The sequence below is a fragment of the Ciconia boyciana genome, chromosome 6, assembly GCF_034638445.1.
Source record: "Ciconia boyciana chromosome 6, ASM3463844v1, whole genome shotgun sequence".
Lineage (NCBI taxonomy): Eukaryota > Metazoa > Chordata > Aves > Ciconiiformes > Ciconiidae > Ciconia > Ciconia boyciana.
Genome location: NC_132939.1, coordinates 64,677,888 through 64,701,576, shown reverse-complemented (window position 1 = coordinate 64,701,576; position 23,689 = coordinate 64,677,888). Strand labels below are relative to the sequence as shown.

Genomic DNA, 23,689 nt, shown 5'->3' with positions numbered 1-23,689 from the left:
GGGGGCGGCCGCCGGCTGATCCCCTGCCCGCCGCGCTCGCTCAGGCGGAAACCGGGCTTCCCGCAGCCGCCGAGCCCCGCGGGCCGGCCCTGCTCCCCGCCGCCTGCGAGCAGCGCTGGGAGGGGGGCAGACGCCGAGCCGGCCCTCGGCAGCGGGGCGCACCGCGCCGGAGCTGCAGGCAGCGCAGGGAGCCGGCAGAAGCCCTTCGCGGGGCACATCTGGCCGGGAGCGTGGCGGCGCGTCACGTCCACACGGCCGCGAAGCGCGGGCGCAGCCGCGGCACGGCCGAGCCCCCCTTTCCCTCGGAAGACCGCGCCGATCCCGGGTCTGCCGGGCTGCAGGCCGGCGAGCTCGCTGGGGGGGGCTTCCGCGGGGGCAGGGGCGGGGATCGCCGAAGCCCCACGCCCCACCGGCATCCCCAGGCTCCCTGGGGCTGTCGTACGGCGGCGGCTGCCTGGCCAAACCCGCCAGCCGATCCTTCCCGCCCAAACCCCCTGCTCCCCCCGGGCTGCTCCCCGACTGCGCCCCGGGGCCGGCGAGGGGTGCACTGGCCCCCGTGCCTGCGGGACCAGGCTCGCCCTCCACGGCGGGGGCATGGAGGGACAGCTGCCCCCGGGCAGACGGAGCGAGCTCCTGTCACCACCGGGGCCTCGCCGCCCACGGGGGGCCGGGGCCGGGGCCGTTCTCCGGCAGGAGGTGCGGGCGGCCGCTCTCACTCACGGAGAAGCCCGAGCTGCACCTTCCGGCAACGGGGAGTGCGCATGCGCGGGGACGGTGCGCAGGCGCCCCAGGGGGTATTGTGGGGCGGCTGCGCATGCGTGCGGGGCTCGGAGCGGCGGCGGGTGAGCTCGGTGGCGGGTGAGCTCGGTACCGGGATGGGCTCGGTGCCGGGGCTGCAGGCGGACTGCGAGGAGCTGCTCGGCGCCTTCCAGGAGGCCGACACCGTCCGGTTCGAGCGCTTCGCTGAGCTGTGGCGGGAGCGCCGCTTCCACACCGTCTTCTAGTGAGTGAGGAGCCCCGGCCGGCCCACCCGCCTCCGGGCCCGCGCTGCCCTCCGGGCCGCCTCCTCAGCGGCCTGCCCGCTGCGAGCTGCCATTAGCGGCACCGGCTCCGGCCTCCCTTTCGCTCCCCTTTGCCTGTGCTCCGCCTCAGGGAGCCCGTCTTCCCGCTCCCCAAGCCCACAGCTCCCCGCTGCTGAGTGCGGAGGACCTTAAAGGGGGGTGTTGGTGAGCCGTGTTTCCCTTCAGGGTCCCTTTTTGGGAAAGGTTTGCCTGGCTGGTGTGTGGGTAAATGGCAATGAAGCGTTGGTCCCTGTGTAATATTAAAAAACAGTTACTAGTTCAATTTATTTTGTACATTAGTAATGCATGTCATTTGAACACTGATGCTTCAGGGAGTTTGATGCAATGCTCATGATATGAGATTAAAAAATATGATTATAGGATACTTCATTTTTAACTTTACGTCTAATTTAATACAAGGAATTGCATGCAGTGTTGTGTGAGAGCTCAAGGTCTGGCCATCTTTGAAGACTTCCCAGAACTTGAGACCTATGGTAACATATTTTAAAATACCTAAAACTTGTTTCTGTGTTATGGATTTTCTAAAGCCTGCACTTTCATAGTTACTTGCTTTAACATGCTTCCTTTTTGTTTACTTTAGTGGTAGAATAAGAGCTTTGGAGAGGAATAAGCTCACAAAGAAGACTTTAGAACTGGCACAGCAGTACTTCTTGCCCCCGTATGCTTTCCAGATTCGAGTTGGTGCTCTGTACCTTTTGTATGGGCTCTATAATACACAGCTTTGCCAGCCAAAACAAAAGGTAATTGTTCTTGAGGCTTTATTCTCAGGAAATACTAGATGTAAGACATATGGTGTAACTCTGTCTACTTTGTCGTCATAAATGGGTAGGGCATTTTCTCTCACTTTCTTAAAATAAAAATATTTAGAACCAGAGGGTTCCTTTGGAAAAGCTAGCCTTTCAAACACCTTTGGATTTGAGAACTTACATGGTGGTGAGTAAGATATTGCATATGCCTTCTAAATTGTAGCTGTGATCTCAGCAATCTTGTTTGCCAGATAGGAAGCTCTTCTCTGTTCAAAAATGAAGATGACGAGCTTTCAAAATGGGAGCAGAGAGTATGCTCATCAGCTCTGTGGAGGGGCCTATTACAGCCCCAGTTATTCCTTAGAATTTCAACAGAATGAAGACCGGCTGAATTATTTGCAGTTCCTGTTAACCAGAAGTGGAAGTGGAATTTGTAAATAGGTTGAAAGGGTGAATGCCTGAATGGCATGACTCCTTGCTGCTTCTAGGATAAGAGACCAGTATATAAAGGAGTTGGAAACTCAGTGCAAGGAGAAGTGGTTTACTTGGAAACTGTGTGATGTATGTTGTATGCATATGCACAATGGAGTCCAAATTCTTTAAATGAGAAATCGAAGTTTAAGTATTCTACAATGATGCCATTACATCTCATATCTTAACTTCAAAGACGTCAATACCTTTTATGGAGAGGACTTTAGGGAATTTTAAAACCACTGCTATATAGCAACTGTTAGAGAGTCCACAAATTGTCAAAGAAGCTAACTTAGGCAGAGAGAAAATGAAGTGGGCAGAGCACGTGGGAGAGGAAGGAAAGCAAGAAGATGGGGATACTTTTATGAACATTTCACTGGCAGCAAATCCCGGTACGAGTATTATTTCCTAATTATTTAGTGAGTGAGAGTCTCCTAGGTGTGTATTGTTTCAGGCACCTTGGAATGGGAAGAGTTAACTTTTTCAAATGTCAGAGAGGGCTTGTGTTCCATGTCACTGTCAAAGAAAGCAACTGCAGAGAGAATATTAAACACGACAGTGCAATAAGCTTATCTGCATAAAATTTTGATGGTAGTAACAAACGTTATAGTAGGATCCTTTCTGTAGTTCTGTGATCATGTGACATGTTGCACCCTAGACAGCCAAGTATTGTGCATAGTATAACATGATCACAATAGCCAGCTGAATTCATTGTTATTTGTTGAAATATGCAGGTCGGTATGACAGTATACAACCGTTTTGTTGCAGATCAGAATTGCACTCAAGGATTGGCCTGAAATCCAGAGATTTCAACAGGATCTGATAGACTCCCAGCATTATGATGCAGCATACATCTTTAGGACACTGCGACTTGCCAGAGCATTCCACTTCACAGCAATGCCAAAGCTAGTGAGTTATTACATCAATGACTTACCATTTTTAGTAAAATATCTTCAGCTTTCAATGGCTGACAGTTCAACAACACTCATGTTTAGTTTAGCTCTGATGTTGTGTTGAAATGTAGTATGTCTTGCTTTATGTAGCTAGGTATGTGACGTAAAGCTTAGAGGATGTTTGAATGTAGCATGCTTCTCACCTGAAAATATTTTTTTCAGTATCTAATGTTCTTACTAGATTTAAGATGTCTTATAATTTGTGGAAATGTCTGGGTGCTGGATTAAATTATTGACTAGGGAATAATTTTGAAAAGTGCTGACTCTCAGTACTTGACAGTAAAGCTACATGCTGTTGTTGATGAGATGGTTTTATGCCTTTCAGCATCTCTTGATGGTTGGATATGCAGTAAGAATTTTCAAGAGGAGGTGCCATTTTAAGTTTGCTGTTTAAGTTACAAAGCATTGTCTCTTGCTTTAGCTAAACTACAGAACTAAGAAGAAGATTCAGGAAAATGAATTTAAAGAGGAATTTAAGGACCCAAGTAACAGAGTAAACAGCCTCATCACTAATGATGTACTGGAGGTACAGGAACTTTTAAACTACAGATTAATCACTGGGGGTTTTCTTTGTTTTGTTTTGTTTTTCTTCTTCTGTTGTCCAAGAGCTAATTAGCACAGTCTTGTCCTTTGTAAGTCTTCTTATGGAATGCAGACTAGGGTAATAGTCTGTGCCAGCAGTTTTACCAAACACTCAGAAATGCAGCATTTATTTTGGAAGAATTGTGGTACCTTTTTCAGTACTGAAATATGCTCTAATGTTTTGTGGTTTTGCCTCAGTAAGATGTAAAAGGGGAAGGGTGTAAATGGTCAGCTGTCACTTAGGCAGCGAAAAATGGAAAGTGGCGGGTGGGGGGAAGCATGTTTGTTTTGATACATATGCAGGTTGCAGCTGGAGACTTGATGCTTGCGATAATATAAATTTACTCATCTGCAAGTTTATAGCCTTCTCTAGCCTTTATTTCTCCTTTTAAAACTTGGTTTTGTTTAATATATAATACGTTTTATAAAAAATTGAGTAGTTCAAGCCAAGTATAGGTTCTTATATTGCTCATTATGACTCAGTAGTAGATCTTTGTTTGCAGATTTTTCCAGTTGCTGCTAGCAAATATGTATCATCAGTAAAGTTGACTACAGTGGTACAAAAATCAGTAATCTGTGAAATGACGGGGTGAGAAGACCTTCCTCAAAAGGAGGAATTAAAATGCTTCCTCCAAAGAGATGAAAATAGACCACCATATCGGAATGAAACCTCTACGAACACTAATCCTGAGTATCACTGAGAGTTCCTTCTTAGTTTAAATAATGAAAGATACTCTTTCTTCTTTTGCTTATTTGATGGGCTGATGGAACGGTATCGCTAGACTCCCTAAAACTGAACTGATACAAACAGAATCTGTTTCTAGCACTCTTGCTAGTTCAATGGTCTCCTTAGAAGGGTTTGTACAACCCTGGTTTTATTCATTGAGGACTAATATTGCTTTACTGCTGGAATCTTTTTTTTCCTGAAAAAGAGTCTTTTTTTATTTTAGGAACTGATGAATATTCATGACCACTATCAGAAAATGAAGTGTGTCATTTCAGCTGACAAATCCCAGCCAGACAAGGCCCTGAGCTTGATAAAAGATGAATTTGTAGTTACTCTTAAAGACCTAACCTTGGAACATCAGGAATGGCAGCAGAACAGAATGGTAGGTAGTATCAACCATTGTGCTGTGGCAACTTAACAGATTGTGTGAATATGTAAGAACCGACTGTCATAGTGTAATTACCTCTGTGCATACTTTGTAAATCTCAGACTTAAGTAGAGGAACTGTAACACTGAAGACATGGAATGAGTAAAACCGTAGGCAGAGTTATGGTATGGGGAGAAGGACATGGACTTGTATGTGGTACTGCCTCTATGATAACGTAAGTGATTGCTGAGAGGGAGGTCCTGGAAGATATGACTTAAGGGCAGTATTAGAATGACCATATGAAATACCTCTGTAACACATATTCTTGGATAAGGAAAGGCCATAGTATAAGATCGATGAAGAAAATGGGCGTATGTTTAAATACTTGTTTTATTTTTCACAATTCTTAGATTTTAGCTGCCTTGTATATGACAGATGTTTTAAAAAATTATTTTGTGGGGTTTTTTTTTCAGAAATTATTCCTAAATGCTAAAGAAACTGATGAAATGTCAAACAAAAAGGAAGAAGGGACTTTGCTAGAAGCAGAGGTAAGAAAAATGAACTAGTTTGCTATGTTGCGCAGGCCAAATCCATTTGTTTCTAGACTTCAGATCACAGGCTAAGCAGTGTATGTCAAGGCTTGATAGTGTCAAAGTAAGTTCCAGGAATAGCTAGTGGGGCTGGCTGGGTTGTTTGGTTTTGTTTTTGAATCACATTGTTTTCTGTTAAGCTGTGAGCATTCACTGCTGTGATAGCTCTTGGGTGCTTGTAATAAAAAGTCTTTTTTAGGTAAGGAGGGGAAAGAGCTGTATTTTCTTGGCCAAACTCCTTTATGGTTCCTCCTGGAGTTTCAACTAACTGCAATATCCATTTTTTATGCTACGAAATTACCTCATGTTGTACTTATCTGCTTATTTCAACTTTGAATTTGAGTAAGATGTGAAGTTTCAAATTTTATTTTGTCCTCCTGGGCTTTGTAACAGTGAAGGCAACCAAAATTATGATCTGCCTTTTTAATGAGATTTGAACTTTCTTTTTTTTCTTTAAATAACAGTTCAGTGGCATTCCAATTATATAGAACTAATTATAATTATAGAATTACAGCTGTAGTGAGATATTGTGCAAGTGATTGTCTGTGATATTTCATTTTGATACTGCTATAATAGAATATGAAAACTTATTTCTGAGTGATCTCTTTGTTTCTTTGCAGGGTTCCGAAAGAGCAAATGCATTGGCTAGAATCAAATACAGGTCTTACTCTGCAGTTGTTGAGGTAGGTATAAAATTTGATGATAGGGATGTATTTATTTTTAAAGAACAGTTTTAAGTACCTGTTTAATGTAAATGCTGGGTCAGAAAGCAGTGAGTTAAACTTACACTCTGTAATTCAACCTTTGAATGTTCTGGTTTTCCTAACACATTTAGGGAAATGGGGAAACCCGAAGCTCTTTTTCTTGTTAGATTTATAGAAACAGTGCAGATATGGTCTATGCTTGGGGGATTTTAATTTACAAGGTATCTTTTAATGTCTACGCTCCGTTTAAGTAGATGGAATAAAAATACTTGCGAGTTTAATTGCTCAAATTCCTTGAAGCTTAGATATTGGAATCTCTGAAGATGCTTGCAAAAATGGAACTTGGGGGTTTAAAGTCAGTTGGAAGTTCTTGGAAACATTGTTTCAGTAACTGCTACTTTAAAAATATTGTTGATTTGTCTTTTTTATAGCAGGCCTATGAGAAACAGCACAACTTTCCTTGTTTATTAAAATCTCTTATTGAAAAATGCATTATTAAATGAAGCAGAGCGCTGGAATGTACAACAGTTCAGACTTGTGAATACGCAGTCATACTGTTTGCTAGGCACCTAAGCAAAATATGACACTAAGGAGGTTTTATGGTGCAGCAGTTTTTGGAAATGTTCCTTTTGCTTGCACGCAGTGGTGTGCCACATGGTGTAGGTTGATGCCAGCAGAGAATGGCTTGAAAATAAATGCTTCATTACCTGAATTTAAAGTGATACACCCATTAAATCATGGAAGGGTGTTGTCCTGTTAAAACTGAAGAAGAGTAACCAGTGGGAATCCTCCCTCCCTCCCCTTCCATCCCTTCTCCACCCTGACATGGAAGTTGATGCTTCTGGTCCTTGCTGACTTGTAAAGTACTGGGTGACATACATAATATCTGGCTGCAGAAGTTTAGCTTTTCTGTATCATTCATATGTACGCTTGGGTTCTAGGCTTCCAAATCCAGAAGACATCGTCAAGTAAAATTAGAATCTTCTGAATCGGGATCAAATTATGGGAAATCTCCGAACCGAAATAAAAAAAACAGTAGGAGACCACAGCCAGTGAGGAGGAGAGATTCTTTGGAAATCAAAGGTATTTCTCCATTGCATTCGTGAACCTGGTGAGACTGCAAAAGTTTATCCATTGCGTTGCTAGCTGAGGCAGCTGGGTTAAATTCTACTGTTGATCAGTGGAGGTAGAAGACTAAAGAAACGTTTTGTGATACCCCTATCGTAATTGAACCTTTCTGTCTGTTTTCCACACTCTGGTCAGGTAGCAAGACAACATGAATGCATGCAGTTTATTGTTAATCTGAAGTCTCATACGTAGTCCTGCTAACTTTTCTCTGGAAAGGCATGACCTTGGAAAAGCACGTCCTGTGTGGCAGCGTCTTAATTTTTCCTATTGCTATATAACAAACATACCGAAGATGAAGATATGTGTCTAACTGTTTCTTCTTCTGACAGATAGCTTCTACTTTTGAAGCTATCTTTTTGATGAAAATCAGCCTATCTGATAATTTTGATAGTTCATACTATCTTAATGAAATCCAAAGTAAACCTTGCCTGTTTCTACTCTGTTCCTGAGCTCTTGAAGGAATATCCTCTAATATTTCTGAAGAGAAAATGATATTGCTGTCTTAATGACGATGATTGCTTTGTAAGACGAGTACCTGCACTATCACATCAGTCATTCTCCTTCCGTCTGATACTTATTATTAATTTTGTTCTTTTGTTACTGAAATTTTTAGTACTTCCATGTGAATACAAATCTTTTGTCAGCAAATGATGTAGTTTCAAAACTCTTATCAAATTGTTTCCTTAAATCTCAGTATTGCAATTATTACATTATAACAGTTCTAGATTTGTTTAGTTTATAGCTAGACTTAACTTTGCCCTTCTTGACAGGAGGGTTTTTTATACACCTGTGACTTGTTTTTTGTGGTTCTGTTCTGTAATTGTATTTTATTTCTCCTTGAATGCTGTGGAGAGGATAGAATTTTGTGGGTGACAAGAATGGCTGCCTACAAAGTGAAAATGCCTATAGAGAGAATAAGTACAAACAGAATATAATGGAGTAAGCAAGGATATGGTGAATGTTTTTAAAAGTAAGAAAATTGGACTGGGAACTCCTTTCTGCCTCAGACCAGAAGTTTTTTTAAAAAAATTGACTTGCCTGATCCAAAGCTGCTAAGTTAATATCTTTTTCATTTCTTTTATTTGTGAAGTTTGTTGAAAGTGTGATGCTGAGACCAAGGACTTAAAGTATTAGCCATTTATATGGATTCTTGTTGTATGGTGTCATCATTTATGTTAATGTATTCTGAAAGAGATCAAGTCTCAGAACTTGCGAACTGACTCATTTTGATGTGAGATAAGTATAAGACCTGGTGTGAGGGTACTTTGCTAGATCAAAAGAGGAGGTTAGGAAGGAGAGGGAGATCAGCTATTTATTTTCAGGTCTTTGTTGGAGAGATCCTATCTGGTGTTGCTGATCTTTGGCATATCTGAACTGACCGGTGATTGATTTAATTATTTATTTTACTATTGTAGCATTTATGTCATCTGGATTGGTGCAGTTTTACTTTCTAGGTATTTGCACATCCCTGCTTATGCATCTTTTTTTTGTCTTCCAAGACTTTGTTTAGATCTCCTTGTCTCCCAGTTCTGAAAAAATGGGAAATTACTTCTCTGAAGGAAATTGTCTTTCTGATATCCAGCCTTTAAACTGATAGAAGTTGCTCTGCCATTTAAGTTTTTAATTTACTAATTTATTAAAGGTTAAATGAAACTGAAGAGCAAAATAGTTTTGAATGAACTTTATTTTGAAGACAGGGATTTCATTTCAAAGTTCCAAACTGTTTTCTGACGTATGTAGCTTCTGATAGAAAAAAAGTTACTGAGAAAATTCAACCCTCTTCAGAGGTGGGCATTAGGCAATGTTGCCTTTGCTTCACTTCACAACAGTAGATGAAGTGTTGGAGAGGAATAAAGGCATTTTGAATTATCTCTGGACTAAGTTGGTGATTAGTATGCTTTAAACTGATAGTGTTAATTATTTGTTATTGAAGGTTTCTTTAGTGAGCCATATGAAGGCACTGTGAAACATGGGTGTTTCTCCACAGCCTTTGACTTAGAAAGTCAAGAGAGCAGCAAGTGAACAATCTTTTAACTGTTGGACCTGAGATGCAGAAGCAAAAAAAAAAAAGGTGACAGTTTTTCCTAAAAAATCTATCTGCAGGTGAAATGCAAGTGGCAAAGGAAACTGTTACTCGGCATATTGGGATGCCTATAATCACAGAAGAAGAAAACTCAGGTGAAGAAGGTACAATGATTGAAATTCTAACAAACTGCTGACTTGTCTTTCTACTATGCTGTATTTTTCTGAAACTAAAGCTGATATTTTGGACCATGTGTTGCTGCCTCGCAAAAGCTAGGTTACTTTTTATCCTGTAAATAGTTGCATGAAAATTGAAGCTTTGCTGTGAGACTTTACGTACGTTATGAGCACACACGTGGTAGCAAAATCCTGTGAGTCGTGATTTTTCTACATAGATTTCATTATAGTGTGTTCAGAGTAAAATTGGTCCAGTTTAAAGGGGATTTACTTTTCTGTAGTACAAATCTGGCTTCAAGAGCTCCAAGGTATAGGGAAAAGTGGTTTTTTTTTGGTCATTCTCCCATGTAGAGAAGATACCTGTTCTAGTAGCTCTGGGAACTTATGTAACCTGCACTCGAGGTCAGAATAGCCCTTGCAGCCTTCACCTTTGTGGAAGTGAGGGGACATAGAAGTTTCCCCTATAGCCTTCCTTCCAGCTGGGCAATGCTTCAAGGATTAAGTTCCAGTATACATGTACAGTAATAGTGTCCTCTGCTATATTAGAAGTTGTCTGACATAGTTGGGGTAGGGTTCTGGGAACCACAGCAGAAGAGTGGATGACTTTGCTATCACTCATGTTACTGGAAATAATGTAATTTTTATTTGGAAGCAATGGTAAAGCAGGTTTCTTAAAGCTGGTGGTGGAGTTGCTCTACGGAAGCATCAAATGCATGCAGTACAAATTGAGATGTTAGATGATCTTGAAGTGGCCTACAACTCAGAAGCTTCAGGGTCTGTTCTCAGTATTGGTTGAGGAGAATATAAGCACCATGGAACAGATACCATATAAAGAAAATTGCATCCTCTTTAACTTGAGGTACTGCTTTGCTGCCACGTCTCAAACGCGGGTAGCGTTCCTGGGAGAGGAGCTGGCCAGCTAAAGGCGTGATTTCCACTGGCAGTTCTAGGTAGTCTAAGACTGATGGGTCTTGCTTATGTAGTGGAAGGCAGACTTGATAGACCAGAGGTACTGGTTCTTAACGTGAAAGAGTAGGATTTAATTAGGTTGCTTAAAGAGGGAGCAAAGGGTTAAGTACAACTTCTGGAAAGCTTTAATGACATAGGTGAGTGTGAGGAGTATATCTTTTAGAGTTAATTTACTATCCAAAATTGTATGTAATGGAAGGATATTTCATACAAGGGAGCATAATAACTATTAAAATAAATTTGTAGTGAGGTAGCACATTTATATTTGCTCTTTTTAAAAGCAAAAGAGCATCTTGTAGTACTGAAATGAGATTACATTCTCTGAACACCTTAGTTTTAGACAATGTGAATTCATTCAATTTTAAATGGTCAGGTTGAAGGCACAGTGGTACATTTAATATTGTACTTTATTTTTATGTGGACAAAAGTTTCTTTCTAAATCAGGAACATTCTCCATTTCTCAGAATTTGCCAGCAAATTCTAAAGCATTAAAAATACCCGTAAGCAATCTCTTCAGGTATGTTGTGCTTAATATTGTGAGTATTCCATTTGTCAAATTCACAATGAAATCTTAAAGGTGTTCATGAGGAGCAGAAAGCTCTCAAGATTGAATAAGTTTTGAAGTACAGTATTTTGTTCATCAATGGAATTTTAATTGATATTTTGAATTATAGTGTGCTGTAGAATCTAGAAAGATTTTTTTTTTCATATTTAAAACCATGGGGAGAGGGATTGGGAGGGGATCTCAAGAGCTCGTCTAATTCATTTCCTTTGCTGGGCAGAATTAATTCTACTTTAATCATTCCCATGAGGGAAGAGAGATTGAAAAGCTTGTCAGAAAAATCTCTTTATTTCCTTTCAGAAGTGTCTCTCCCCAAGAAGAAAAGAAGATGTTAGAGGATCCAGTTGGAAGAGCACTAATGTTAATTTTAATGACAAAATGTAAATGTCAGAGGTAACACAAAGTGCTTGTTTTGGATGCCTTTGAACGTACAACAAGAAGTGTCTGGGACCAGAACTACAGGTGACACTGGAATACTGGTAGTGACTGGTATACCTTAGCTGTCTCATGGTGCAGCACCTGGTGCCTTTATTCACCTGGTGAATGCTTCTTGTGGGAGACAAAGTTGCTGTGCCCTGTTTGAGATGGAAAGAGAAGGTGGTTGCTTGTTGTATTTATTTTGTGAGTTATCGCTTGGAACTCATGTTGATCCGCAATGATGTTTTTAGCTGAGGCTGTTAAAAGAACAGCTTACAAAATATTTGCCTGTATGAGACATGTTTGGAATCATTCATCTCTGAACATAAAATTAAGGTTACTGACTGTTTAAAATTAGTACAATAAATTATTTTTCACAGTTTACTTGCTCCATTTTTCTAGTGTGCAATTTCAGCAACGTTTATCATGGTTTGATCCCACAGATGTGGGAAATGAACGTGGTGATAAGCCTTTTTTTGTACTGTCTCCAGCAGATCTTGTATCATTGGATATTCGAATGAAGAAATATAATGTGCATTTATTAATTCTGCAGATGACCCTACGCTGTACAAGAACAGGACTAGAATTCAACATGATTGTTATAAATTGAGGAGGTGATGTGGAAGAAGTGGGTGTGGAAATAAACGTGAAGCTCAGTACTGAGTACAGGTACAGAACGGGGAAATGATTGCTAGGCAACAGTACTGCAGAAGAAGCAAACAGACTGAGAATGGTAAGCTGGAGTATTTTCTGTAAACAATAACAAGCACTAGAATTGGTGTCATCATTCAGCCCTGTAAGGCTATAGCCTTAAACACCTGCTTCTGACCACGACAATTGAAGAAGAATGTGGATGGTTATTCTCCTTGGTATTTTCTTCAGCTGATCATAGCTGTACTATCAAGAAAGGCCAAAGGAATGGAGATGTCCTCTCCTACAAGAAGAAATACAAAATAGAAATTTGAAAGATTTTGAATATAAAAGGGGCCTAAACTGAGTGAAGTAGTTTGGTAGTATGACTCTCTTAAGGCCAAAGGAATTGAAGTGTCCTTACCTAGAAGAAGAAACACTAAGTGGAAATATAAATGATTTGAATATAAAATGGGCCTCTAAATGCATTAGTTGGTAAGAAGGAATGGGCCTAAATGACAAACAGGTTGGACACTGGAAAAACTAATAAGACCAGTGTTGCACTCAAAACCTTGTTATTGGGAAAAGAGGAAACACTATAATAAAGCCAAAACCTTACTGTGTAGTAAAGCAAACAATTGAATATTCTGTTACCAGTGTAAGCTCGTTCTGCCTCTATGGATTTCTGCTCCTAATTTTTGATGATCAGGCAGATGAGACAAAGGGATCTCTTAAGGGAAACTTAACCAGACTTTTTTGGTCAAAATTGTCTGCTCATCTTAATGCAGTTAGGATCCTGTTGGTAATACTGTGTTTGTCAGTTTTGTCAATGCCAGCTGCTGCTGTGGGTGTGGGTCTGCAGTCTGATGGAAGTTTTCTGGTATCCTCACATTGCAGGGGGTGGATAGCAGTATAGGTGTAACAGGGTAGCAATTGGTAGATGAGGTACAGTGGGAGTACTTGAATCTCTTCTTGGGAAACCCCTGGATGGCTAAGATATAGATGAAGAGGGAGAGTTCTTTCTAGCAGATATTGGGAATACAGCTTCAAATACATCATTTCTTATGAGTTTCTTCACTTAGGAAGTTGCTTAAGGATGAACTTTACAGCACCACTCCTCTTCTGCTGTTTCTAGGCACCGAGGTTAAGCTAGGTCTTCCAGTGACGTGGTATTGGGTTCTTCTCTTGAAGGGAAACTTGAAAGAGATTTCTCTTTTTCTGTTTCTCTCTGGCTTGCAGGTATCTTTCTCAAGGAAGCTAAAGATTAAACACAACTACAAAAGCTTATTTTTCACTTTCTTGACAGGCTGTTTTCAGCTAAATTATTATGATTTCATATATATGAAATAAGTTTATTTTAACATATTTAAGGAATATGTTTAATACTGTTCCCTGCAGTGGCACTTTTTCATAACGTGACCATCTTTTTTGCCTCTCCTTGTCTCTTTGAACCATCCCAAGAGCTGAGTAGGACAATTTTTCAGAATTTTCAATATTCAGTGACGTGAGTCTTCCTGCACACACTTCTGAAAATGATTTGCAAGTCAACATCAGAAGCATGCAAAGGCTTGACTAGGCACGAAGATGGGTGCATTCAACTAGCAGTTATTTTAATATTTTATTATGAAAACAAGTGTTCTTTAATTTGTTTCTAAAATTACATAGATGTAAAATGGAAGTTATGCTTAAGGATGAACTTAGAATTGCTGACTATATGCAGTGGTAATATTTCAAAGCAGTAGTCCTGAGAATTTAGAGGCAGCTGTAAGCAAAGTTTCATAATGCTGGTGTAATCTCTTTTAAAAAAAAAAAAAAAATCCCTTGCTGCAGTCTGATGGGCAACTACAGGCTTTTAAAAACAGGAGAGGGACTTCCTAAAATGCTTCACTGAAGCGAGCAGCTGTCATTAAAAAAAACCCGCAACCTACCCCCCTACCTGCCAACAACAGTAAATCTAGACTTCAAGAATATTTTTTTCTAATATCTAACTTCTCTCCTGGTTATAGCCTCAGCTAATACAGTAGTCAAAGGCTGCAAGGAAACGTCATCTCTGTAACACCAGTCTAACTTCCAGCTAACCTGGTGGGTAGGAGTGAGGCAACATGACAGTATGTATCTGGATGTTGTTATAGTTTTTGTATATAAATTAGAGAAATACGGTTTGGCTGAAACTTCTCAAAGATGGATGTACCACTGGCTGAAGAACTACATTCATACAATAGTAATTGCCATTTCTTTGGCAAAGCTAAACGATCCTGAAAGTGGAGGTTTGAACTAGTGCTATGCAATGTTTACAAGTATAATGTGGGTGATGAAAAGCAGAATAAACTTAAAACACTTATAGGTGACATCAGTTTAGAAACTGTTCAAGTGGGAGACATTTTCCAATATAATTTTTATTCTTATAATGGGTGAAATCAACAAGGTCTAATTAAGTAAAGGTAGGTGCAAAAGGCTGCACTTGTAAGGACAGATTAAATGCAAATACCAGCTCGGAAATGCTTGTGTAAGCAGCTGTTCTCAATCTGGAGGTTTTTGCAGCCCTCAAACCAGAGGTGGATCAGCAACACGGGGGTGATGTGAAAAGTTCCAAATGCCATGGATGGCAGTTGTGATCTGTGTTGTGTACAGTTCGGGGAGTGTCTAGACATCTCCTCTAGAATAATTAAAGAATCCTAAAAAAAAAAAGAGGGACAACAACAAAAAAAACGGACTGCAGTAGAGTTTAGTCTGGAAAAGAAAGGGTTTGACAGTCAACTGTCTTTATAGCTTTGTAATATGTGTTTATGCAAATGGTGATTAATTGTTCTCCATGTTCATTGAGGCAGAGCTATACAATTTACAGCAACATTAATTTACTTAATAAGAGATTTTTGTAGTTAAATAAACAATTTGGCCTTAGAACAAACAGCAGAGTCACTTTTACTGTAGGAGTTCAAAACAATGTTGGAAAAACATGGTTTTGTGCAAAAAATGATTGTGTGAGGTAGGCCTAATCCTGCTTTGGAGGCAGGAGATGGACTAGATGATACCTTCAGGTTCCTTCCCATCCTGTACTTAAATGTTTAACATAACAGGACCCTATGCAGAGAGTTTATATTCTCTCATCACATGTGCATAACAAGTTCTTCAAATGACACAGATCTTTTATCCCTTCTTTTCTGGAATGTTTCATTTTCAAGTTCATTATACTTCTGGAGTTGCCTATTCACGTTTCACAAAGCTTGCTGCGTGGACCTGCCTTCCTCACCCCATTTTCATCTTTGTCCTCAAATCTGGGCACCCGATTAAGCCTGGTAGTGGAATACTTCCCTCCTCCATCTGTATGCAACCCAACACTTGGAAATGGGACTGCAAGAACTTCATGAGCTACAAGGGCTTGAGAAACGTGCTAAAACTGTCTTGCTCCTAGCACTTTGGGACTTGGGTCAGTCCTTTCTATGCTGCGCCGTAGTTTGGCTGCAATAGAAACATGCAAAGCAAAATTATCTTGCAACAGCTTTAGCTTTCTGTAACAGACACCAAACTGGTTCCTCTTTAGTCATAGAAATATAAACCTGGATATGGAAAACAATGGAGGACGTAAGGGCCAGCCATTAAAGGTTATCAGAGACGGGGTGTAACTTGTTTCTTTAGAAGAGAGTTTTGTACGTGTGATGAAAAGTGAGGTAGCATTTAAATGACAGGCCCAGTGCAGCCTGCTGTGTCTCCAGGTAAGTATTTGACACAGGGCTGTGTGTTGACCATGTCCATCCGAGCGAGGGTGGAGTTGGCTGTCGTATTTTATGCATGCTACTAACAGGGCAATAGTCCTGAGGACTCGTGAGCAGAGATGGCACAAAATTTTGGAAGTCGGGGTGAAGCTGCTTACCCTCCCAAGTTGGATTTTTCTGCGAAATTTCGAGGAGTCCCGCCCGTGCTGTGCACAAGCCCCGCTGATGCGGCTGGGGCCGCGGGGCGATGCGGGTGCAGCCGGGGGGGTGCCGCCTTTCACGCTTTTCCCCCGCCTGGCCCCGCGGGCCGCAGCCCCCGCGCCCCGGGCAGCGCTCCCCGGCCCCCGGTGCTGCCCCGGGGGCGGCACCGCCGCGGGGAGGAGGCAGCGCTGCTCCTTCCCCCAGCCGCGGCGGACCCCGCCGCCGCGCCCGGCTCCCCCTCCCGCCCCGCGCCGAGGCGGGGAGGCGCCGCGCGGGTCAGCGCGCCCCCTCCCCGCTGGCGGCGGCCCGGGCCGCCTCGCCGCGGCCGCGGGGCTCCGCCGCCGCCGTCGGGCAGCGAGCGCGGAAGGCCGGGCCGCCGCCGCGGCCATGGCGACGGACGGTGAGTGCGGGCGGCGCCCGGGGCGGGGGCGGCCTCCCCGGGAGGGGGCTCGGGCACCTGCCGCCGGCCGCGCCCTTCCCTGGCAGGCGCTGAGGGCGAGGGGCTTTCCCTCTGCCGGCCGGGCTGAGGGGAGCCGCGGGAACGGGCACGGCGGGGTGAAACCGGGCCCCGCTCCGGCGGCCCTGCCCCTGGGACCGGCGGGGACCCTCCGCAGCGGGGGCCGGGGCCGCGCGGCCCGGCTGGGCGGGAAGAGGGGGTGTGTGGGGTCTCCTCCTCCTCCTCCTCTGTAGGGAGGCCGGGGTGCGCCGCCCGGGCCGGCTGCGGGCCGTGCCCCCTCCTCCCGCCGCCGGGGTCTCACAGGGGGTGTTCGTGTGCTGATGGTGGGGGGTGTGCGTTGCCTGTGCCCCCCACACGGGAAGAGGTGGGCAGGTGGGTGCACACGGACACGAATTTTCGGGAGAAAAAAGGAATAGGAAAGCCTGCATTTAAGGTACCAATGAAGAACAGGTGTTCTTGTAATTGTGGGAGACTTGTCTGTGCCTGAGAGACTTGGAGTTGTTGGGCTTTCTGACCACACTACAATACAAATTATTTTAGGGATGATCACCTTCTGTTTTTTGATTGATTAGGCTGCTGCCCGATGACGTGTACCGCCCTGGCTTAGGTCTTGGCTGTGGTAGTGGTGCTGGTGCACAGAGGGCAGGTATTTCTCTTAACATTTAAGGTCATAGCACTGTTGAGTTAAAACGTGAATTGCTACCTGGAGGTCCTGGCGGTCTCCTCCTGATTTACTGTAGAAACACCAACATCAACGCTTACTGAAGATTGCTGGGCTGATTTTGCTGTGTCTTTTGCCAGGCTGGGGGAAAATACCCATGTGAGCCTTTAAAAGATGTCAGGATGGCACATGGCAGTTTGTAAGCTCTCAGGAGCAAAATCCTAGGCTTGAACTTTTCAAAAAGATTGGGCTTAATGGGGAATCTGATTTCTCTCTTTCTTTTGTCATTTGGTGATGTTCGTTTGTGTTTGCTGTTCCTCGTTTTCTTTCGAGGCTCTGTCCCTAAGGAAGGGTCATCTCAGGCAAGGCCCAGGCTGATGTGACGCGGAGCCATTCAGTGCTTTAAGGTGGCTTTAGGAGAACTAGGAACTGACCTGGTTTGTTCAGAGTAATGGTACGCCTTTACCTAGCAGAATCTGTCCTTTTATTAGTCAGATCCTCAAAGCAGAGACTCAAAGGCACTGATAGTGCTCAGTAAATAATTGAATTAACATTAGTTTATATTCTGTAGCATTTTACAAATTAATAAAAACATTGTGGGTTGGCTTCTCATGTCTGTTCCTGCTGCACAAATATGAAATGGATACTTATGTAATATTTAATTAATTCGGTATCCTTCTGACCCAAAAGTCAGCAGAGCTGTTGCTTTGTTCCTTAAACAAGAACAGCTCTGTCTCCTCCAAATCGTTACAAGAGGTATCATTTGTTTAATGTATGTCTTCTTCTGGTAGTAGGCTCAGTCTTTGGGCTGAGGTAGTTGGTGAGTGACGGGTTCAGGTGTGGGGACAGCTGAGCTCCCACCACCCCAACCCTGTGCTGTTGATTTCGGGGTGTACAGGGCACTTGGATCAGCCGTGTTGACAGGCTCTCCTGGCCTGGGATCGTAGCAGGGGTGAGAAGAGCAGCAAGTGAGATTTCATTTCGTAGGTTATAGCTCCGAAATCAGACCTGGGCATCCAGAATGTCGGTGTTCTTTCTAGTGAAGGGGAATTCGAGGAATTTTTTTCTAGAATTTTGACTTAGTCACATTATGCCCTTTTTTCTCCTATTGTAAGTGTGAGGAGATTGAACTAAGCGGCAAACAGAACACTAAGCAGTTACTTACGATGCTGTAAGTTAACTCCTCATAAGCCTAACACATACGAGGGATGGGATTCACCATGAAGTATGATCATTGCATTGATCACTGCAATAGTGAAGTGTTGATACAGTGATTTTAAGTGTAAGAAGGCAGCCTGGAGACGTATGCATTGTCTTACTGTTCAGCTCCTGAAGCTTTGGTGTGGATCATCATTTCCCAACCTGCTTTTAGCTGAGCTTTGCTTGAGAAAGTTGGAAATGTTTGTGCTTCGTTGTGCACTGTTCCTTGTGGTTCCTTCCATGTGTTGCTGTTCTGGGGCTGCCACCGCCTCTTACTGGTGCCGGAGCGAGACCCAAGCTAATAAACCCTGCTAAACTCATCTGACTTGGTCCAGAGCCATTGGAGCATCTTGCACTGCCCATTTTTTCCTGTGCCAGTCCAGATCTGGCAAACGTCTTTTTTTCCTCCCCGCTCTGTATCTCAGCCTTAGTTGTCTTGTTCTTTAGAGCTGAGGTACTTGCTCTGGGGCATACTGCTGTCAAGGCTCCCCCTGTGCTTTGTGTTCATTAAGCTACTTGGTGGCTTGCGATGTCTAATCTTGGTAAGCACATCTGACAGTTAATTCCTCATCTGTTTGAAAATTACTAAATGTTTTGAGTGAGAAATAATAACCTGAAGTAAAAAAGACCTGAGGGAAGCCCAGTATTAAAATGAATAAGCTGGCATTCCTTGGACTTGGTGTACTTGTATTAAATTTCACTCAGATATAAACTCCTGTTTTTATTGGAGTGGGCAGATCTGGATTGTTCTGTTTAGCTTTATATCCAACAGACACCTCAGCAGATGCCAACCCTGCCTGTACTTGCATGGAGCAGTGGCACCATTGGCAGAACTGGGGGTTCTTGTTGATCGTGGAGCTTTGGGAGGAGCAGGGGCACCCCGGTAGCTCAGGTAGTGTCGACTTCTGTCCTTGTATCAGAGCTGTTCCTCAGAGAAGGGAATCATAGCCAGAGGGTGTCTCTTCCTCTGTGATTCTGGGCTGCCAGAAAAGGTGGTGGTGATGACTTGAGGTGATCAGAGATACGTATTACAGCAGTCCGCTGTGATTTTTATTGTTAAATAATTCATTGTTCCTGCTGGCCGAAGGACCAGAAATGAGGGAAGTTTGGTCTCCAGTAACTTTGGCTTCAACCCAATTTGAAAGGACTACGGCCTGGACACAGTTCAGGTCAGTGCTAAAGAGAACAAAATACTGTGGATCATTTGAATACACTTCTAATGGTATTAAATATGGCATCCTCACGGTATTAAGTTGTATATATTTTTAAATTAAAAACCTCCCAAGAGAATATATTTAAAAGAGTGGATATACATGTGACTGTTCAGAGTAGTTTTTAAATATATTTCCAGTGTTTAAAATATATTGACTTTCATTTGAAAGTTCATGTCATTGTATCTGGGTTTTGTTTTTCCTGGCTTAGGATGTGTAAAGAAACTGGCAGTGTTATGCGGACGCCCAAGTTCTCTACCACAGGTCTGTGGCATCGGGGCTTAACCACATTTGACATCAGCAACCCTGTTCATTGCGTGGATGAGTGTGCTGGCTGTACTGCACCCAAAGACAACTTCACTCTGCTAAAGGTCTGTTGGTTGTTTGAACAAGCTCTTAATTAAACAATCTATACCTATGTATTTGTATCACTTCATGTACGTGGGTGTCACGGTGATGTAATGTGTCACTAATACTTATTAGTGCAGTAATAAGATCCCAGGCACAGTAACTGAATCCTGGGTGAATTATTCCCCTTAAAGAAGATGCTAGGGTCTGGTATAGCAATCCAGAGGAGGATACTCTCATTCTCTTGGCTCTTAAGATCCTTGTTAATATGAAAATACAGGCAAGACTGGTAGATGCTTCTTTAAAAACAGTAAGTGAATAAACTGCCAACAACAATCCAGAGTCTTGTTGATTGGCTTCCCATGTCTTTCTGGATGGCATGAAAATGTGGGTCTTGAATTTTTATGGTGGTGTTAGGAGTTAGCATGCCTGATGTGCAGTCTGGGAAGATATGTACCTATTGCAGGTCAGCGTCTCTCAGGTGCAGGTAGAACTCCATTTTGTGGCAAGGATGATCCCTCAGTACTGTGTTTTCTCAGGGCATCATAGCAGAGTGAGCTCTGTCTCCTGTAAGGCGTAGTCCTGAGTTGCTCAGGGAGGAAGGAGCCTGGAGGAGTTGTTCTGACAATAAGCTGAGTGGGGGGTGTGTGTGTTTTTGTGTCTCTGTGTGTCCATGTCTCTCTCACCTCAGGCCGTGACTTGGCTGCCCTTGTGAGCTGGTTGTCCTAGGAAATTGCCTCCTGCACCTGTATGCTTGATGCCTGACTGTAAAATTGCGTATAACTGTGGAAGGCTTTCTTGAGTACTGCCACACTGGTGCATATGAAAAACCTGCTATTGGAAAATAATCAGAGCTGTTAGATTCTTTTTTTTTTTTGGTATGTTACCTCTCTTGTTTCATTTTGACATTGCATTGCTTAAATTCTTGCTAATAATAGACCTGCATCACATCTGGCTGTGTTGAAAGCAAATCTTGAAAAATGCCTGCTTTGTGGAAAATATTGGTTGCAATTGTATGTTCTTTTCTAAATACGTGAAACAGTTACTTTTATAAAGAGCTTTTATTTGTGCTTATGCACCTGTCCCCATGAGTAAACATTGAAATACATAGTCAGACTTCAAAATGGCTTGCAAAATAAATTGGAGAACATTTTAAATCTGTTTCCTTTCTATTTTGATTCAAGTGGGGGGTATTCTCCAGGGACGGTGCCTCTTAGGAGAGTTTGTTTTGGGCATTAGTATTTGCAAAGATAGGCAACTCTATATGCTCTAGGAGAGGATATAAAGCTGAAGTGCTTCAGCTGAAGAACTGGGATGCAGTTGCAGGGGTGTAGGCAGTGTTCCTTCTTTGACAAAATAAAAGCTAAAGGGCCACTGCTGTTGTGGGCCCGAGAGCCAGGCTTTTTAAAAATATTTTTAGAGGTTTGAAGACACAAGTGAGGTATCAAACCAAACATTTTTGAGCATGTAGGACACCTTAAAACAAATCTGGCCCCAGAGCCTTGCTGATAATGGCTGTAGCCCTGATTTAGTATGCTTAGGTCACTGTGAAATGGGTCCTGTTCAGTGCAGATGGGCAATTAAGGAGGAAGTCTTGTGAGCGTGGTGATGCATCTGTGGATGTGCTGGGGCCCCGTGCTGGAAGCACTGCGGCAGCGAGAGTGCTGTGAGCTGTGTCAGGGTTTGTAAGATGAAGCGCTGTGGCTTGCCTTTGCTCTAAGTAATGACGCCAGCACTTCCCGAGGGACCCATCAGCAGTAGTCCGTAACGTTTATTGCGCGTTACTTTCTTGAAGTGTTCTTTTGGTTCCCGTGCAGGTGGAAAACAAGTGTGTACCATCTGGCCTGGTTAAGTCCTTCCATGGTGCTGCTCAGCTGTAGAGATGACTCTTATGTAAATAGGAGTAGTCATAATTATCAGGGGAGGTTATCTAAAAACATCAGGTGGCTTTATTTTGAAAAGCAGCCTCTTATGTGCCTTAGATAGGTTGACGTCATGGGATTAAGTAGTCATTAAAGAGACCTTGTGCTCACTTTCCATTTGTATGATCTATTGCTGATTGCTCTGATTGTGCACTGAGAAAGTTTGATCAATTATTCAGCAAGGGCTTGAGTGTAATCTGTCTTGGGGCTGGGAAGACACTAATTCTACAAACTGGTGCTGTTAGTTGCTATTTAGGCACTCAGACTTTGCACTGACTGTTCTTCATGTAGTTTTGGGAGATGAATTCCCACTCAGAGGAGGATATAGTTATCAACCATATATCTGATATGTATGTACTCAACCTATTACAGTGGCTGTAAACAAATCCAATTAGGCATGTTTTAATCAGTCATGGATACTATGTTAGCTGTGCTATCTGGAATGGGCTTCTTGGATATCTTCCTTTTTATGTGTAAGATAGACTGGTTTTGTGTTGAAGGGTTAAACAAGTGGGTAAACAGTCGGTTAAAATTGCCAACAGCAATGTTATCCATCAGCAGTGTGACCAGCTGCAGGACTCGGTTAAAGCAATGAAAAGTGACCTTTGTGGCAGCCTTCTCACTAGGTATGAGGAAGACAAGATGCCATTTGTGAAGTCCCGAGAAGAGCAGCTCACAAGAATCAAAATGGAAAAGACTAGGAAGGGAGTTGAAAGAGTATGAGTAGATTGCAAAGTGTATAACCATATAGACATTGTACAAACCCTAGGATGCTTCCTCTGTGTGAAACCCCAGAGCAAGTTCTGAGACAAGAAGATGTCCTGATTTTAGGCCAAACAAAATTAGGAGCTGTGCTTTTAGCCATGTTGAAGTTTCAGATGATTCACGAGGTGTACAGCATGGGCACTGGAAAGGCATGCCAAGATCTAGCGTGGATGGAAGGGTAAGCCTGGAGTGGAGGCAGAGCTGTGGGTCTTGAAAAAATAATAGAGGCCGAGACTGGAAGTAAGGTGGAAAGGAGAAAAAGAAAGAATAGGTCTCCTGGGAAGCTCAGGGAGATGGGGAGGGCGTAGAGGAGGACGGGAAGATCACGCAAAGGACCAGTTGGAGGTGTGAAAGGAGTGTTGCATAAGCCAAGAGGGAATATGATTTCAAGAACAAAGTGTATGGTTGCATCAGAAGCAACTGACAGGTTGAGGAGGATGTATACAGAGTGTTGGCCAAGGAAGGGTATCGGTCTCCATATACAAACACAAACTCACACTTATTGCTTCCTCTGCTTGTGGGATCACAGCTGCATTGCGTGCACATGTGGAACAGCTGGATGGTATCCTTTTGTTAACACAGTCCTGATTTCTGGCTTGGAATAAATTGTACGATGCTCCCTGGTGAAAGCTCCTAGTGAGAGGAATGCAGGGGGTCCAAGCGGCTCTGGGGAAGGGCGAAGATGGAATGGGGCTGGTTTATTTTCTTTCTTAGGGTACCTCTCACCATTCTCACCCCTCCATTTCACAAGTACCTTTCATGTCTCTCTTAACCCCATGCAGGAGACATGGCTGGGACTTTTGTTGGGCATCAGTCCTTGCTCTGCTGCTGACTTCTTGAGACTGTGGCATTTTGCTTCCCCTCCCTGCACTTGTTTCCCTTTGTTGTTTCTGTAGTGCTCTGTAATGAAACGTGTTATATAGAAGCTAGGTATTATTATTTCCTATATTATTAATATTATTGAGCTTTTGTGGCTCAAATGTACAAGATATTGGGTGTCTCCAAGGAGTGGGGGTCAGCCTTAATTAGCCTTCATTGGCTTTGGTAGGGTTTGAAAACATCTGGGAACTTGTAGATAGTGCTT

General features: G+C 43.0%; 2 protein-coding genes across 4 annotated transcripts in view; both read left to right on the top strand.

Moving 5' to 3' along the window:
- The first annotated feature begins 628 nt into the window (after positions 1–628).
- Positions 629–11,879, top strand: SNAPC1 (small nuclear RNA activating complex polypeptide 1). Of its 3 annotated transcripts, none has more exons than XM_072865428.1 (10): positions 629–1,003; positions 1,663–1,822; positions 3,068–3,208; positions 3,674–3,778; positions 4,785–4,943; positions 5,402–5,476; positions 6,139–6,201; positions 7,164–7,305; positions 9,454–9,528; positions 10,963–11,151. In XM_072865428.1, exons 1-10 carry the CDS (start codon positions 762–764, stop codon positions 11,091–11,093), a joined length of 1,293 nt encoding a protein of 430 aa, XP_072721529.1. In that variant the 5' UTR covers positions 629–761; the 3' UTR covers positions 11,094–11,151. The 3 variants fall into 3 exon arrangements, with proteins under 3 accessions (XP_072721529.1, XP_072721531.1, XP_072721530.1); XM_072865430.1 differs by lacking the exon at positions 10,963–11,151 and adding an exon at positions 11,381–11,879 and having other exon boundaries at positions 636–1,003; XM_072865429.1 differs by lacking the exon at positions 10,963–11,151 and adding an exon at positions 11,381–11,879 and having other exon boundaries at positions 642–1,003; positions 9,454–9,537.
- A 146-nt stretch (positions 11,880–12,025) lies between these two features.
- The window catches only part of SYT16 (synaptotagmin 16), a 117,439-nt gene continuing 105,775 nt past the window's right edge, over positions 12,026–23,689 (top strand). The window contains exons 1-2 of the mRNA XM_072865425.1: positions 12,026–12,230; positions 19,782–19,941. The gene's annotated coding sequence lies outside the window, so the exon portion shown is untranslated. The remainder of the gene's footprint in view (positions 12,231–19,781; positions 19,942–23,689) is intronic.